Source organism: Labrus mixtus, chromosome 10 (assembly GCF_963584025.1).
Source record: "Labrus mixtus chromosome 10, fLabMix1.1, whole genome shotgun sequence".
Classification (NCBI taxonomy): Eukaryota; Metazoa; Chordata; class Actinopteri; order Labriformes; family Labridae; genus Labrus; species Labrus mixtus.
This window is the reverse complement of record NC_083621.1, coordinates 37,501-50,790: the sequence shown is the minus strand read 5'-3', so window position 1 is coordinate 50,790 and position 13,290 is coordinate 37,501. Positions and strand designations below refer to the sequence as shown.

At 45.0% G+C, this 13,290-nt stretch overlaps 2 protein-coding genes across 2 annotated transcripts in view; one reads left to right on the top strand and one right to left on the bottom strand.

Annotated features, from left to right (window-relative positions):
- The window catches only part of LOC132981558 (cohesin subunit SA-1), a 34,782-nt gene extending 32,665 nt beyond the window's left edge, over positions 1 to 2,117 (bottom strand). Inside the window, exons 1-3 of the mRNA XM_061047484.1 lie at positions 1,646 to 2,117; positions 1,331 to 1,378; positions 174 to 270 (exon numbers count right to left, since the gene is read on the bottom strand). Of these exons, the coding sequence (XP_060903467.1) occupies positions 174 to 270; positions 1,331 to 1,359 (126 nt within the window). The 5' untranslated portion in view covers positions 1,360 to 1,378; positions 1,646 to 2,117. The remainder of the gene's footprint in view (positions 1 to 173; positions 271 to 1,330; positions 1,379 to 1,645) is intronic.
- A 2,977-nt stretch (positions 2,118 to 5,094) lies between these two features.
- Positions 5,095 to 13,290, top strand: part of gpc2 (glypican 2) — a 16,672-nt gene continuing 8,476 nt past the window's right edge. Inside the window, exons 1-6 of the mRNA XM_061047483.1 lie at positions 5,095 to 5,580; positions 7,629 to 7,787; positions 9,513 to 9,647; positions 11,434 to 11,609; positions 11,733 to 11,813; positions 12,354 to 12,519. Of these exons, the coding sequence (XP_060903466.1) occupies positions 5,403 to 5,580; positions 7,629 to 7,787; positions 9,513 to 9,647; positions 11,434 to 11,609; positions 11,733 to 11,813; positions 12,354 to 12,519 (895 nt within the window). The 5' untranslated portion in view covers positions 5,095 to 5,402. The remainder of the gene's footprint in view (positions 5,581 to 7,628; positions 7,788 to 9,512; positions 9,648 to 11,433; positions 11,610 to 11,732; positions 11,814 to 12,353; positions 12,520 to 13,290) is intronic.

The window sequence follows — 13,290 nt, the reverse complement described above, 5'->3', positions numbered from 1 at the left end:
AGTGAATTGATGTTGTCAGCTGCACTAGTGGTAGCCATGGCGAGATGAGGCGTACGGTTGAATCAGTGTTATTATGAAACCAATTAAGAATTCTCTATGTTTTATAAGAACCGAGCCCTGATACTTATCCTCTGAATGAGAGATAAATATTCTGAGAGAATTAAATAATTCACCTGAGGACCAGCCACGGCCGGTTTTCTCCTCTTCGTAGATTTCATCATGGCCTCATAGTCACTTCCAGAATCAGAGAAGTCATCCAACTCCTCCAGACTAACAGAGAAGTAGGAAAACCATATGAAGACAAATTTAAGTATCGATTAATCACTTTTAACTAAATGCTTACACGACCAAACAACTCCGCAGGTATGGTGAAAAACGGATGCTTTAAGCACAGGAGAAGCTAATTGCACTTTGTGACCAAGTCATAGCTTTCGGTCATGGTGGCTTAGAGGGCCAAAAGAGCTTATGAAAGTGGCGTCCACCATTGAACACAATGTGGAGCTGCATCACATTCAACTACAATTGTCTTTAGTTTAAAAAAAACAACTGGCAGTTGGCTATTGAGACTGATAACTTCCCCCTAGCCTGCAGCAGTAGGAAGCCTCTCCTGTTTCCACAAGTGTGTGAATTCACCTGAAAGCTATGAATAGTCAGATAGTTAGCAATACAATTTGTATTTATTTATTTTATGGTTACCATTATAACTCTGTCTTTCACACGGTTCCAGTGTTAATCTTCACACCATTTTCTAATTTAGTCACGACGAAAATGTCCTTTATATTTAGTCATTTGTTATGAATGACAAAAATAGAAGATATTTTAGTCAACAAAAGCAGACGCGAGCTTTTATTATCAGAAGCTCCAGGGGGCGGGGCTTCACGGACCTGCAGGCTCCAGGGGGCGGGGCTTCACGGACCTGCAAGCTCCGGGGGGCGGGGCTTCACAGACCTGCAGGCTCCAGGGGGCGGGGCTTCACGGACCTGCAGGCTCCAGGCTCTCCAGGCTGCACACTGTTGCACTCACGGCACACCTTTGATGTCTGCTCTGGTTTACAGTGATTTTAGAACAGCTGAGGGGGGACGTCATAATCATCACTTGTGATGTAGTTTTCGTTTCGTCACATTTTCGTCAATTAGATGATGAAGTAATATTATTTATCACTTTCGTCTCTTCATCGTCATAGTTTACTCATTTAAAAGACATTCAACGAATATTTTCGTCATTTATTTCGTTGACGAGATTAACACTGGACGGTTCGGACTGTAAATTAGTAATTATATTTCTCTGATATTCATCCACACATGCTGGGTTAATAAAACTCTAAAGTTACCTTTCCAATATGGAGTCGACGTCATCCATATCCGGAGCACAGACCTTCCTACGGTGTGGGAGAGGAGACAAAACCTTGCCGAGTCAATGTCCTTAATAGCTCTTAAAAGTATGCAAACGTACACTAATGGATGTTAAGCCAACTACTTACGATTTTAAACAACATATTAAATTAACGAGATTACTTTGTGGTTCGCAAATCTTGTTCTCGAAATTTTGCTAACTTTATCTTTTAGACAAGTAGGAAGCTAACTTATAATGCGAAAAATAATCAGTATACATAATCCGCTTACTAATAATTACACAATTTAGTTACCTGAAATTCAGCTTTCGGTCAGTGTGTCGCTTTCTTAACGGCTTTTCTTCTATGCGCACTGATGATGCGCACTGACGACATTAGAAGGGCGCGAAAAGTGTCTCGCGCTGGATAGCAGCAGCTCTTCAGATCGACAGATGATTGGTTCTTTTTTAGGTTCGCTTGATGTTAATTGGTCAACATCGTGTAACGGTCATGTTGCTATGGGGGCAGGGCAGAATCATTTAGCTTTTTTAGAAAACTTTATTAATACATTTACCTTCAGTTCATAGAATTTAAGAACATGTAAGTACAAGGAGACATCCAACTAACTGTCCATAAAAAAATAGAGTTACAGATATATCAAAACAAAACTATGAATTCAGCTCTATCTGATCACAGTATGCACTTGTTTGTCCAGTTTGATGGATAAAGATTGAATATTGAATTGGATTGAATAAACACGGCGCTAATAAGTTAGCTAATGTTTATTTTATGATGGTATGATGCCGATCCCTGTTCAGAAAAGTAATAATTTCTAAATTTACCTCACTTGACATCAGTTTCGGGCTCCTAATGCCCGTTAAACAGCTAGTTTTGTCTTACTTTATTATGAAAACTCCACTTCTACAATGTTTCTGAACATACCTGGGTAACCTGAGTGTCTATCGACCCACAAAATGTAAAATTAGCCCATCGAGTCCTTTGTTTGTGGTCTGCATAAGTCTTAAGCTGTGTACACACCAAACGCAAATGTAATATGACGCGCTACAAAAGTACATAGAAAGTCAATGGGATGACACGAATCGCGTGGTGTGGACGAAATAGACGCGAAATGACCACGAGGGATGCCAAATGTCACACGGCTTCGCGCGAGTTCAAAACATTCAACTTCAGCGACAAATTCGCTTGATGCCTTGATGCGACAGCCAATCATCATTGACAAAAGACGATGACAAGGCTGACGTCAGGAATGCAGGAGAAACTTCTGGAGCTGCACAATCTGAGCGGCCGTAATCGCAGTTCCTGAAGAAAACAGTGATATTCACAGAGCTGCTCCAAAGGATGCTGTAAACACAGATGATGGTGTTTGAATCTACAACTTGTCTGACTTCAGTCAACAGGTAAAAGGCAGTGATAACAGTATCCACTGTGGCTGATTATAGGAGAAGGAGGCGCAAACAAACATTGGTATCTAGGTGACAAGCCCCTCCCCTCCCCCACCCAACCCTAACCCTTCAGGGTCAGACGGGCAAAAATTTGCTTCAATAAATATGATCAACGCGATGACATTCGTGCGATCACGCGACGCAAATATTATTTTTGCGCTTGGTGTGTACACAGCTTTACAACACAGAGGAAAACGCTCTGTTACACATGTGCTCTCCTTGTGATGTCACAGTGGGATTCTGGTAAAAAATCCCCTCCCCTCCCCTGGTATCTCCACCAATGGACTCCACCCCCAGCCTAGAACAAAACTTTAACGCAGAGGAGTGATGTCTACGGGGAAAACTCAGGGGGGGGTGGTAATTACATTACAAGAGACACACACACCAAAACGGAGCGTTCTGAGAGAGCTGGTTTATACAGGGTCACAAACCTCCTCTGGTGCTTGATTCATGTTATATTTTGAACAAAGCACAGCACAGATGTTTCATTTAGACCACAGGGGGACTGTTTGAAAAGGTGGAGGAGGGGGACTGTTTGAAAAGGTGGAGGAGGGGGACTGTTTGAAAAGGTGGAGGAGGGGACTATTTGAAAAGGTGGAGGAGGGGGACTGTTTGAAAAGGTGGAGGAGAGGACTGTTTGAAAAGGTGGAGGAGGGGACTGTTTGAAAAGGTGGAGGAGGGGGATCATATGTCCTCTTTAAAGACCTTTAAATCCGTTAAAACGTCTTTTCCATGTACCGCCATTCATTTTAGACAGAGTGGCTTCACCGAGAAGGGGGCGGGGCCAGAGTTGTTTGGGCAAAGTACCCGGATGGGTTGCTCTCAGACTGTTGATATTATTATAGTTCTCATCAATGTGTGAGTTGAAGTAATGAATTTAACGATTGATGAATATCTAAGAAAACACCTCTAAACTTTTTACAGTAGGCCTAGTTGATCGTCCCTCTTTTTTGAATCCCTCTTCCTTTATTTACAGACATTTGTATCCGGGACACCTTGTAAAAAAGAGAAGTCCACTCTGGGTCGTTCTGTCCAGGTTTTGGGACCCTGATGAGGTGGTGTTGGTGGGCTCAGCTGCTCCCCGCCCCTCCACCACAGGCTCCTCACCCTCTCCTCCTCCCCTGTTGGTCCCAGTTGGTTCATTGTTCTGTTTGATGATAGGCTGTTATGACCAGAATCAACGCACCCAGAGTTAAACACACAACTTCCGGTGTCAACCTTCAAAATAAAGCATTTGTTAGGCCTACTTAACATTTGGGCTGAAAGAAATATGCCTCCTAGTTTCTAAACTCAGCTGGCAAAAATGATTATTGCAGCAGCGTCTTCTAAAAAAAGAATGGTTTACAAAACTTTGTAAAAAATGTTAAAATGTCGGAGGTTCTTCAAACATGGTGTTTTGAGACTTACAATTGGAAAATCTGTGCCATGGAGAAACTAATATATTGGAATAAACAATTTTTACAATAGCTGTTAACTTGTCACTAGAGCTATCATGGACCTTTTTTTTAGCTATAGTTTTTTGGGCGATATTTGCCTTCATTGGGTAGGACCTACAGTCTATGGGTATGACAGCTGGAGAGAGACAGGAAATGTTCCTGAGGGGAGAGTGGACGATGACATGCAACAAAAGGCCGAGGATGGATTCAAACCCACGGCTGCCGCGACGAGGACTATAGCCCCCGCTCTTGGGGTTTAACTGCAAGGCCATCCGAGGCTCCTTATCTGTCTCTTTTTCCACTATTAAATCAGGGTTTGATGAAGGCTGATTCTGACACTGGGTGGTTTCAAAGAAATGATCCTAAGCAGTTACAACAGCAGGAAGCCTAGGAATAGAAATTTGATAGCAAAGTCTAGGCCATCCCTACGGTGGCCCTGAGGGTCAACTGCACAAATATATAATTTCACCTGTCGCCAAAGCATTTCACTAAATGCAAAAATAAGTTCATGATACACGAAAACATTTACTCTTCTGCAGATTATTTAATTATCTAAAAAAAAAAAAAAAAAGGTCTGCAAAAATGTTAAAAGCCAAAGTTAGCCAACCAAAGAAATGGAAGGATGTGATTTTGTTAAATTAGGTTTTTAGTGCGTTTGCATTTTGCTTAAAACATGATGAACACAGGGTGTTATTTATCCCACATTACTCTGCACTCAAACTCTGAGTTTCTTCTTTGAAGGAAAATGCTTCCTAAACAAACGTTGCTCTGCTTTTATTTTGAAACTGTCCACTTCCCCGGTGTAACGCTGCTAACTCACGTAATATTGACGCTGCTGGGTGAGGAGGGTCGGGAGCACCCCATTCATTCACACTCCCTTCACATCTCCGTTCAGTAGCAGTGGATCTCCCTGGGAGGACAAATGAAGTGGACACGGTCGATGGAAACATATGTGTGATGAGAACAAACATCCCGGATGCATCTGTTCACTGCACTCATCATCAGGGGAAAGCGATGAGTGATTTAAACCACTGACGTTTGGGATACTCTTTACTCTTTTGACTTTTGCTTGCATCTAAACCGGCCAGTCATTCATTTATTTATAAAGGTGCTGCACCCTCAGTCTGGTTTCTTACCCCCCCCCCCCCTGCTGTCTGAGTCCCGCGGTGCAGGATGGATACCCGGCTATGCCTCTCCAGGTACCCGCTGCTGGTGCTGCTCTGCGCGGCGTGTGCACTGTCGGGGACCCGGAGCCCCGTGGCTTCAGCGGGGAGGAGCTGCGCCGACACCCGGCAGGTGTACTCAGAGAAGGGGTACAGCACAGGGACTGCGCCGATGACTCAAATCTCCGGTAAGACTCTGCACCTAGGTCGCAGTGGGACGAATTAGAACACGAAGCAGCTCTCCAGTCCTATCTTAATCTATAATATCTAGTTTTTAACAAAAACCTTTGAGTAAAATGTAAAAGTGAGTCAGCATGATGTACATGAAGTCCTCCGTACACTGGCTGCTCACCACTGTAAATCCAAAGGGGAACTTTAACAGAATAAAAATAACAATCTTTTCACGAGATCCAAAAAATGCAAGGTGGCTCTAAACTCCCACATCAGCACCTGGGACACAATGTGAGATATCATGGTGAGTTTCCCCTCAAGAGAAATAAGGCAGCAGGGTGGTTTAAAACAAATGAAACCCACCCCCTCCTCCCCTCTGTGCTGTTTAAATAGGATGATTAAGGGGATGAGCAAATTGCCAACACCGTGCAACAAAGAACCTCGCCCCTAATTAGTCTTTGCCTGCTGCCCCACTATGAAATCCCTGCACCCATAGGCTCTGCTCACCGGTCATCATCTTATCTGCACGATTCAAATATGTGGAAATCAGACTGTAAAGTTTTGTTCAGCTGGGATAGAGACATCACAAATGGGAGTTTAAATGTGAGGGAGAAAATTCTGTAGCAATTTAAGGTCTGAAAATGTTTCCCACTTTGCAGAGGTTCAGCTTTGCATGTAAAGCAGTTAGAAAATGACTGTGTGTGTGTCTCTGTGTTAGTGTGTGTGTGTTAGTGTGTGTGTGTTAGTGTGTGTGTGTCTCTGTGTTAGTGTGTGTGTCTCTGTTAGTGTGTGTGTGTTAGTGTGTGTGTGTCTCTGTGTTAGTGTGTGTGTGTTAGTGTGTGTGTGTCTCTGTGTTAGTGTGTGTGTGTGTGTGTGTGTGTGTGTGTGTGTGTGTGTGTGTGTGTGAGCACCAGATAGATCTGCAGCTTCGTCTGCATACTGTCTAAAATATTAGTGCAAAATCACAGAGCTTGCAGATTTGTGAGGATTATTTTGAGGCAGTTCTGCTCTGTGTGGGTCCCAACTGCAGTATTGATTGTGTGTGTGTGTGTGTGTGTGTGTGTGTGTGTGTGTGTGTGTGTGTGTGTGTCAGTGTGTGTGTGTGTGTGTGTCTGTGTGTCTGTGTGTGTGTCTGTGTGTCTGTGTGTGTGTGTGTGTGTGTGTCTGTGTGTCTGTGTGTGTGTGTGTCTGTGTGTCTGTGTGTGTGTGTGTGTGTGTGTCTGTGTGTGTGTGTGTCTGTGTGTCTGTGTGTGTGTGTGTGTGTGTGTGTGTGTGTGTGTGTGTGTCAGTGTGTGTGTGTGTGTGTGTGTGTGTCTGTGTGTGTGTCTGTGTGTCTGTGTGTGTGTGTGTGTGTGTGTCTGTGTGTCTGTGTGTGTGTGTGTCTGTGTGTCTGTGTGTGTGTGTGTGTGTGTGTGTGTGTGTGTGTGTGTGTCAGTGTGTGTGTGTGTGTGGGGCTATCACTGCCTGAGTCTTGGCTCACTGTCCCGTGGGCCAGGGGAGCAGATGGCCGGGAGAGTGAAGGCTGAAGAGAGGCAGTTTAGAAATGGAAATAGAGGGATGAGAGAGGACTAATATAGTGAGACACACAGCGAGAACAAAAGGAGGCGAAAAAGAGACGAACATGAGCAAGGGTGGAGTTGGGAATGACTCTTTCCCTCTTCTATTCAGAGTGGATCTAAAATGACAGAAACAAAGATTTGAACCCCTGTTCCTCGTTCAGCGTGCGGCTGCTGCTCTGTGTGTTTTCTTTTTGTCTTCCTCCCCTCGTTGTCGTTTGCATATCATTACCTCTGTGACATATCAAAGAGCCAACCTGAGCTGACAAAGAAAGACAGATTGAAGCTGAATAATTCATGCAGGGAAATTTCAATTCCTCTATCTATCGCACCTTTTAGAGGAGGAGAGAGCACGTGTGTGTGTGTGTGTGTGTGTCTGTGTGTGTGTCTGTGTGTGTGTGTGTGTGTGTGATATTTCCCTGTTGATGTGATTTCTCTACTTCCATTTCCAAACATGTTTGACTTAACCATTTTGCCTCCGCCTGTTTTTTTCTTTTTGTATCTTCCAGGTGAGCACCTGCGGCTCTGCCCTCAGGACTACACCTGCTGCTCCAGTCAGATGGAGGAGACGCTGGCCCTCCAGAGCGAGAGGGACTTCCTCAAAGCGGTCGAGGAAAACAGCCAGTTCCTCCTGACTACCTTTACCCAGAGACACCGCAGGTTTGATGGTGAGAGGTCCTGAGTTATCAGTCATGTTTTCTGTAATTATGAAAATAACAAAAGCATCCCTCTTGAAGCCTGATCGGGACATTTGAAGCAGCCGTACAGCACTCGGTTTCTCCTGGTCTCACCCTTCCCATCTACCCACTTTGAGTGACAGCTGATTAAAAAATCTATTTAGGATCCGCCTGCATAGTTCCTCTCAGACGGTCCGGTATCCGAGACATAAAATTGACATTGGCAGCTGAAAGCAGCGATGCGTACACATTGCAGAGCTCCTTGTAGGATTTTATTTATTTTTAATCAACTCTACTCTCGTCTACTCCTGTAATTTGGAGCTTATATAAAGTTATTGAACGCATAAGAGATAGATCAGGTCACATCTGAAGCAGCACAGGTTGAGTTATCCTGAGTCTTAGTTCTTAAAGGTCACATATCCTCCTCCTCTTCTTCTTCAGTTTAAATGTCAGAGCTCCTCTTCAACATGTGTGTGAAGTTTCTTGTTCTAAATCCACTCTGATCCTGTATTTGATCATGTCTATAAACCCCTCTATTTCAGCCCTGCTCAGAACAGGCTGTTTCTGTGTCTGTACCTTTAAATATGTAAATGAGCGGTGTCTGACCACGCCCCCTCTCTGGAAGGTGCTTGGGTGTACTCGATGCTTTCTCGCTCCATGTCCTATTGTTTATAGTGAGAAGGCAGACTCAGAGGGCAGAACAAACACCTAGCTGTGGGAGTGTCACCCACCTGGGGGAGGGGCTACTGCCCTTTGTGATGTCATGAAGGGAAAATCTCCAAACAGCCTGTTTGAGCACACATTTTCTGAAAAGTGGAGCAGGTAGAAGACGGAGAGGATGAACTTTTCTCATCATTGGGGGGTTTGTAGACGGACTAGAGACACATGTTAGAGTTAGAGGAACATGGAGAAGAGGATTAAAACTAAATGGAGGAGAGAGCGAGCATCCCTGACGAGATCCTCTAGGAATGTGAATATATGTTAACACCATTTCACCTAGCTTGGCATAGCTGACACTTCAATATTAGTTAATTCATCACACACAATATGAAACAATGTTGGGGTTCTCTCTTCCCTGTTTTTGGCTGACATGTTTTTACTTTTCTCGACACCAAGCCTCGCTGAATTAACCTGCTGACATCATTATGACATCATCAATGTAGTGATCTTAGACTTATATCAAAGTCTTTACGGAGTCTCAACACGGCCAAAGAACGTACCTCTCTGCTTAAATGAGGTGTAATGCCCCTTTAATCAAAGGTTTCAGTGTAAGGAAATGTACCTCCATCTTTAGTGACTGTATTTCGGAGGATTCAGCCCACGCTGTCTCACATTTTGCATGTATGGCTGCAGGTCTGTAGCGGCCACAGCTTAGATTTTACACTTTCTCCTTCTACCTGCTGTGGACTGCTATCACCTTTTTTTCCCCTCCTCATCCTTTTATATAATGTCCGCGATGAATCATTTAAACACGTCGAAGGAGTGGGAGACTGCATATGAGTCCTGAAGACCTAAATAGAGTACATGTTGTTACACTCGTTTACCAGCATGCAGGATCTGATGTAACTGTCCCTATGAGCTGTTAATCTTGGACGGGAGGGGGCCGACTGAGCGCCCACATATGTGGAAAACCGGCCAAGATATTAGAGGAAAAAAGGAGGTGGGTGACAGATTCATATCTTATATCTTATCCCTGTTTTTGCCATCCCTCTGCAGAGTTCTTTAGGGAGCTGATAGACTTGTCAGAGAAGTCCATGAACCAGATGTTTACCAAGACCTATGGCCGGCTCTTTACCCAGAATGCACACGTCTTCCAGGAGCTGTTTGTGGAGCTGCGCAGATACTATTCAGGTTTGTGCACCTCACTCTGTCATCGAATGAATTTGCAAAGTGATACCAATTTGACTTAGAAAATAAAAAGGCATCCATTCTCTTAAAGGAGCAGTATGTACCTCTGCTCTCATATCTGACAAACTGAGGGGCGTCCAAAACGGCCGTGTGGGGGGGTGCCTTAAAAGCGCCTACCTTCTCTGGTCCAAACAAATCCAGAGCATTCAGGAGCAGAATCTAAAGTTAGAAGGAGGACATACTGGCTGCTGCATTGTTGTCAGAGAAGCCAGCACTTCAACATGTTTCCTTAATGATCAGATAGTAAGATACCTTTATCATCTCACTCTCTACACAGCTCACTGACTGGACCTTTAAAATAGAATGCATTCAGACACATGTGAGAAGAGTTATTGTTATTGTTAAAGGGCTGAGGTACTTCCTCTTTGCAGTGGGTGGTTTGGTGGAGTTTAATGAGAACAGCAGAAAAGAGGCAGAATTGACTTCTGAGGAGAATTGAAATGCCAGGAAGATAATGCAGAAAAAATGAAAGATTTGGAAATCCCACAGCTGACTGTTTCTATTTCTGTTCCCCATCGCTCTGTTCTGGCATGACAGCCACTCGCTGGCGAGTCTATCCGCAGGCTGTCGCTGCTTAGTCAGCCTGACTGTATCTACTCATTTTGAGGCTGTATAGTAGACTGCAGAATGGGAGAGGTGTGTAATCTTTCAGTTGACTAACGCAGGAGTTCCCAAACTTCTCAGCTCATGACCTCCAAAATAAATAGTTCTCTTTACATTGTAGATTCTCTCTTGTTAGTACGCTGTTGTAAATAAATACTGTGCACACATATTTCATAAGACATGTTCTAAGGAAAGAAAACGGTCCATAAAATGTGCATTTACTGTGTAAATTCATGCACACACTTTCTAACATGCAAACTACTCACTAGCATCATTAGGGTACTGAAACATTACCAGTAAATGTATTTTTGCAAATTAGACGATTGCATGCAATTTTCTAAGTACTTTAAATTTTGACTTTAGACATCTTTTGGTCTTTCGCTGTTTATCTCCCTCCTTCCCTCTACGCTCGGCCAATGAAAGGCGTCTGATCCAACCTTCACAACAGGGTCCTAAGTCTCTGACTAGACTTTCTCCTTTGTTGCCCCCTGGTGGTGGAATGAACTAACAAACTCCTTTCGCTCTGCAGAGTCCCTTATTTGAACTCTGTTGATGTTGTTGTCGATGACGATGTATTTACTTTAATTATTAAACTGCCTCTAGTCACTTCCTGTCAGCACCTCTGGTCACTTCCTGTCGGTTCCCCAGGTGAGGAAGAAGTCTGGACATGGACCCTAGTCCCAATTTAAAGCAGCTTTTTTAAAATTCTTGCAGCAGAAACTGTTTACTTTACAACGGGCTTAAAACAGGTGATGAAGATTTAGCTCCTCCAGCAGCAGGACGAGTCTGAATGATGGGATATCAGGTGTAATAAAGTTTCTGATCAGAATCTTCCAACTGAATGTTCTCCCTGAGGTCGAGCTCGTTTTCTTTCAGTGAAATTCACCGTATTTTTCCCAAGCTTCCTCCGAGATGTTGAGGCTTTTAAATTCATCCCTTCTTCATTTTGCTTTATGGCAGCCTGTGTGGAACAGCTGATACAGTAGTTAGCCATCTTTTCCCAAACCTTGGACACGAACCGTCTTTTCACACCATGAACCACACTTTAGATGGAATATCCGAGTCAAAGTGCTTTAAAAAGACCTTTTCTTCCCCGTCACAGTCACAGCTGCTCTTGTATCCACAGGGGGCAGCGTGAGTCTCTCTGAGGTGCTCTCAGACTTCTGGTCCAGGTTGGTGGAGCGGGTCTTCTCTCTGGTGAACCCGCAGTATCAGTTCAGCGAGGACTACCTGGAGTGTGTCAGCAAACACGCCGAGCAGCTGCAGCCGTTCGGGGACGTCCCTCGCAAACTGCGAGTACAAGTATGCAACTTCAGATAGAAATACGTTAACATAGACCTAACACGTTGCTCTGATAGAACGTAGCTGTCTTTCCAGATGTGCACAGTAACTGGTCCGATGGTGTCTCCTTTCATCCAAACTCAGGTGTCGAGGGCGTTCATCGCAGCCAGGTCTCTCTCCCAGGCTTTAGCTACAGGTCGGGATATCGTCAACAAAGCAACCAAGGTGAGTGTTCCCTCTCTACTCTAATAAAAGCAGCTTTATGCATGATTGTGATGACTGACTGGTTTTGGATAAGACTTCATACTGAATGTGACGTCACCTTTAGTATGAACAGTATGAAAGTCTGCGGTTTAGGGTCAGGGTGTGGGTCGTTGGGGTCGTTGGGGTCACATGTTCTAAGGTGGGACCGGGGCTTCACTTGAATTGAGAGAGGAATCAAAGCTGCGTTGTTGGTTGGTGAGTCTCTCTCCGTTAGTTTAGAACTGGAGAAGACTCAGAGGAGGAGACAAAGTGAACAGTACATGTTCATGAAGGATGATGTGTTCTGTTCTTATTTATTCCTACTCTTTATCTACTTCTCCACATCTGTAACACCAATACTCAGCCTTTTGTCCAGAAACAGAAACAAAGAGCTAACACAACCTCTCCTCTCCTCTGATGGTATTTGTTTCTGCGGCCGCCATGTGACGTTCCCGTTGTTTGGTTGTTGTTGTTGTTGTTTTTCTTCAGCTGTTCCTCACACTGTTTCCTGCTCTTTGTCAGCTGACTGCAGATTCTGAGTGTGTGCGTGGGCTGATGCGTCAGTGGTACTGCCCTCTGTGTCGGGGCATGCCCTCCCTGCGACCCTGCCACTCCTTGTGCCTTAACGTGATGAAGGGCTGCCTGGCCAATCAGGCCGACCTGGACACTGAGTGGAACAATTTCATTGGTGGGTGAGGGTAGCATGAACACTACATCCTAATGGACCTTCTTTAGTACAGACAGTCTCTCTTTGACTTCCTAATGAATTCCTCCTCCATTAATCATTCATGCTCCTCTGCTCCTTCACAGTCGATCTGTCTTCCTATCTTTCTCCTTTCATCTAAATCTTCCTACCTTCCTTTTCCTGTGCTGTGCCTCCTCTTACCTATCCATGTGTATCACACCTGAACACCTTTCACTTTCTTTCACCACCATCCTCCCTCTCTCTCTCTCTCTCTCCTCCTCCTCCTCCTTCCTCTTCCTCCCCCTCTCTCTCCTCCTCCTCCTTCCTCTTCCTCCCCCTCTCTCTCCTCCTCCTCCTCCTTCCTCTTCCTCCCCCTCTCTCTCCTCCTCCTCCTTCCTCTTCCTCCCCCTCTCTCTCCTCCTCCTCCTCCTTCCTCTTCCTCCTCCTCTCTCCTCCTCCTCCTCCTTCCTCTTCCTCCCCCTCTCTCTCCTCCTCCTCCTTCCTCTTCCTCCCCCTCTCTCTCCTCCTCCTCCTCCTTCCTCTTCCTCCTCCTCTCTCCTCCTCCTCCTCCTTCCTCTTCCTCCCCCTATCTCTCCTCCTCTTCCTCCCCCTCTCTCTCCTCCTCCTCCTTTCTTCCTCTTCCTCCCCCTCTCTCTCCTCCTCTTCCTCCTCCTCTCTCCTCCTCCTCCTCCTTCCTCTTCCTCCCCCTCTCTCTCCTCCTCCTCCTCCTTCCTCTTCCTCCCCCTCTCGCTCCTCCTCCTCTTCCTCCTCCTC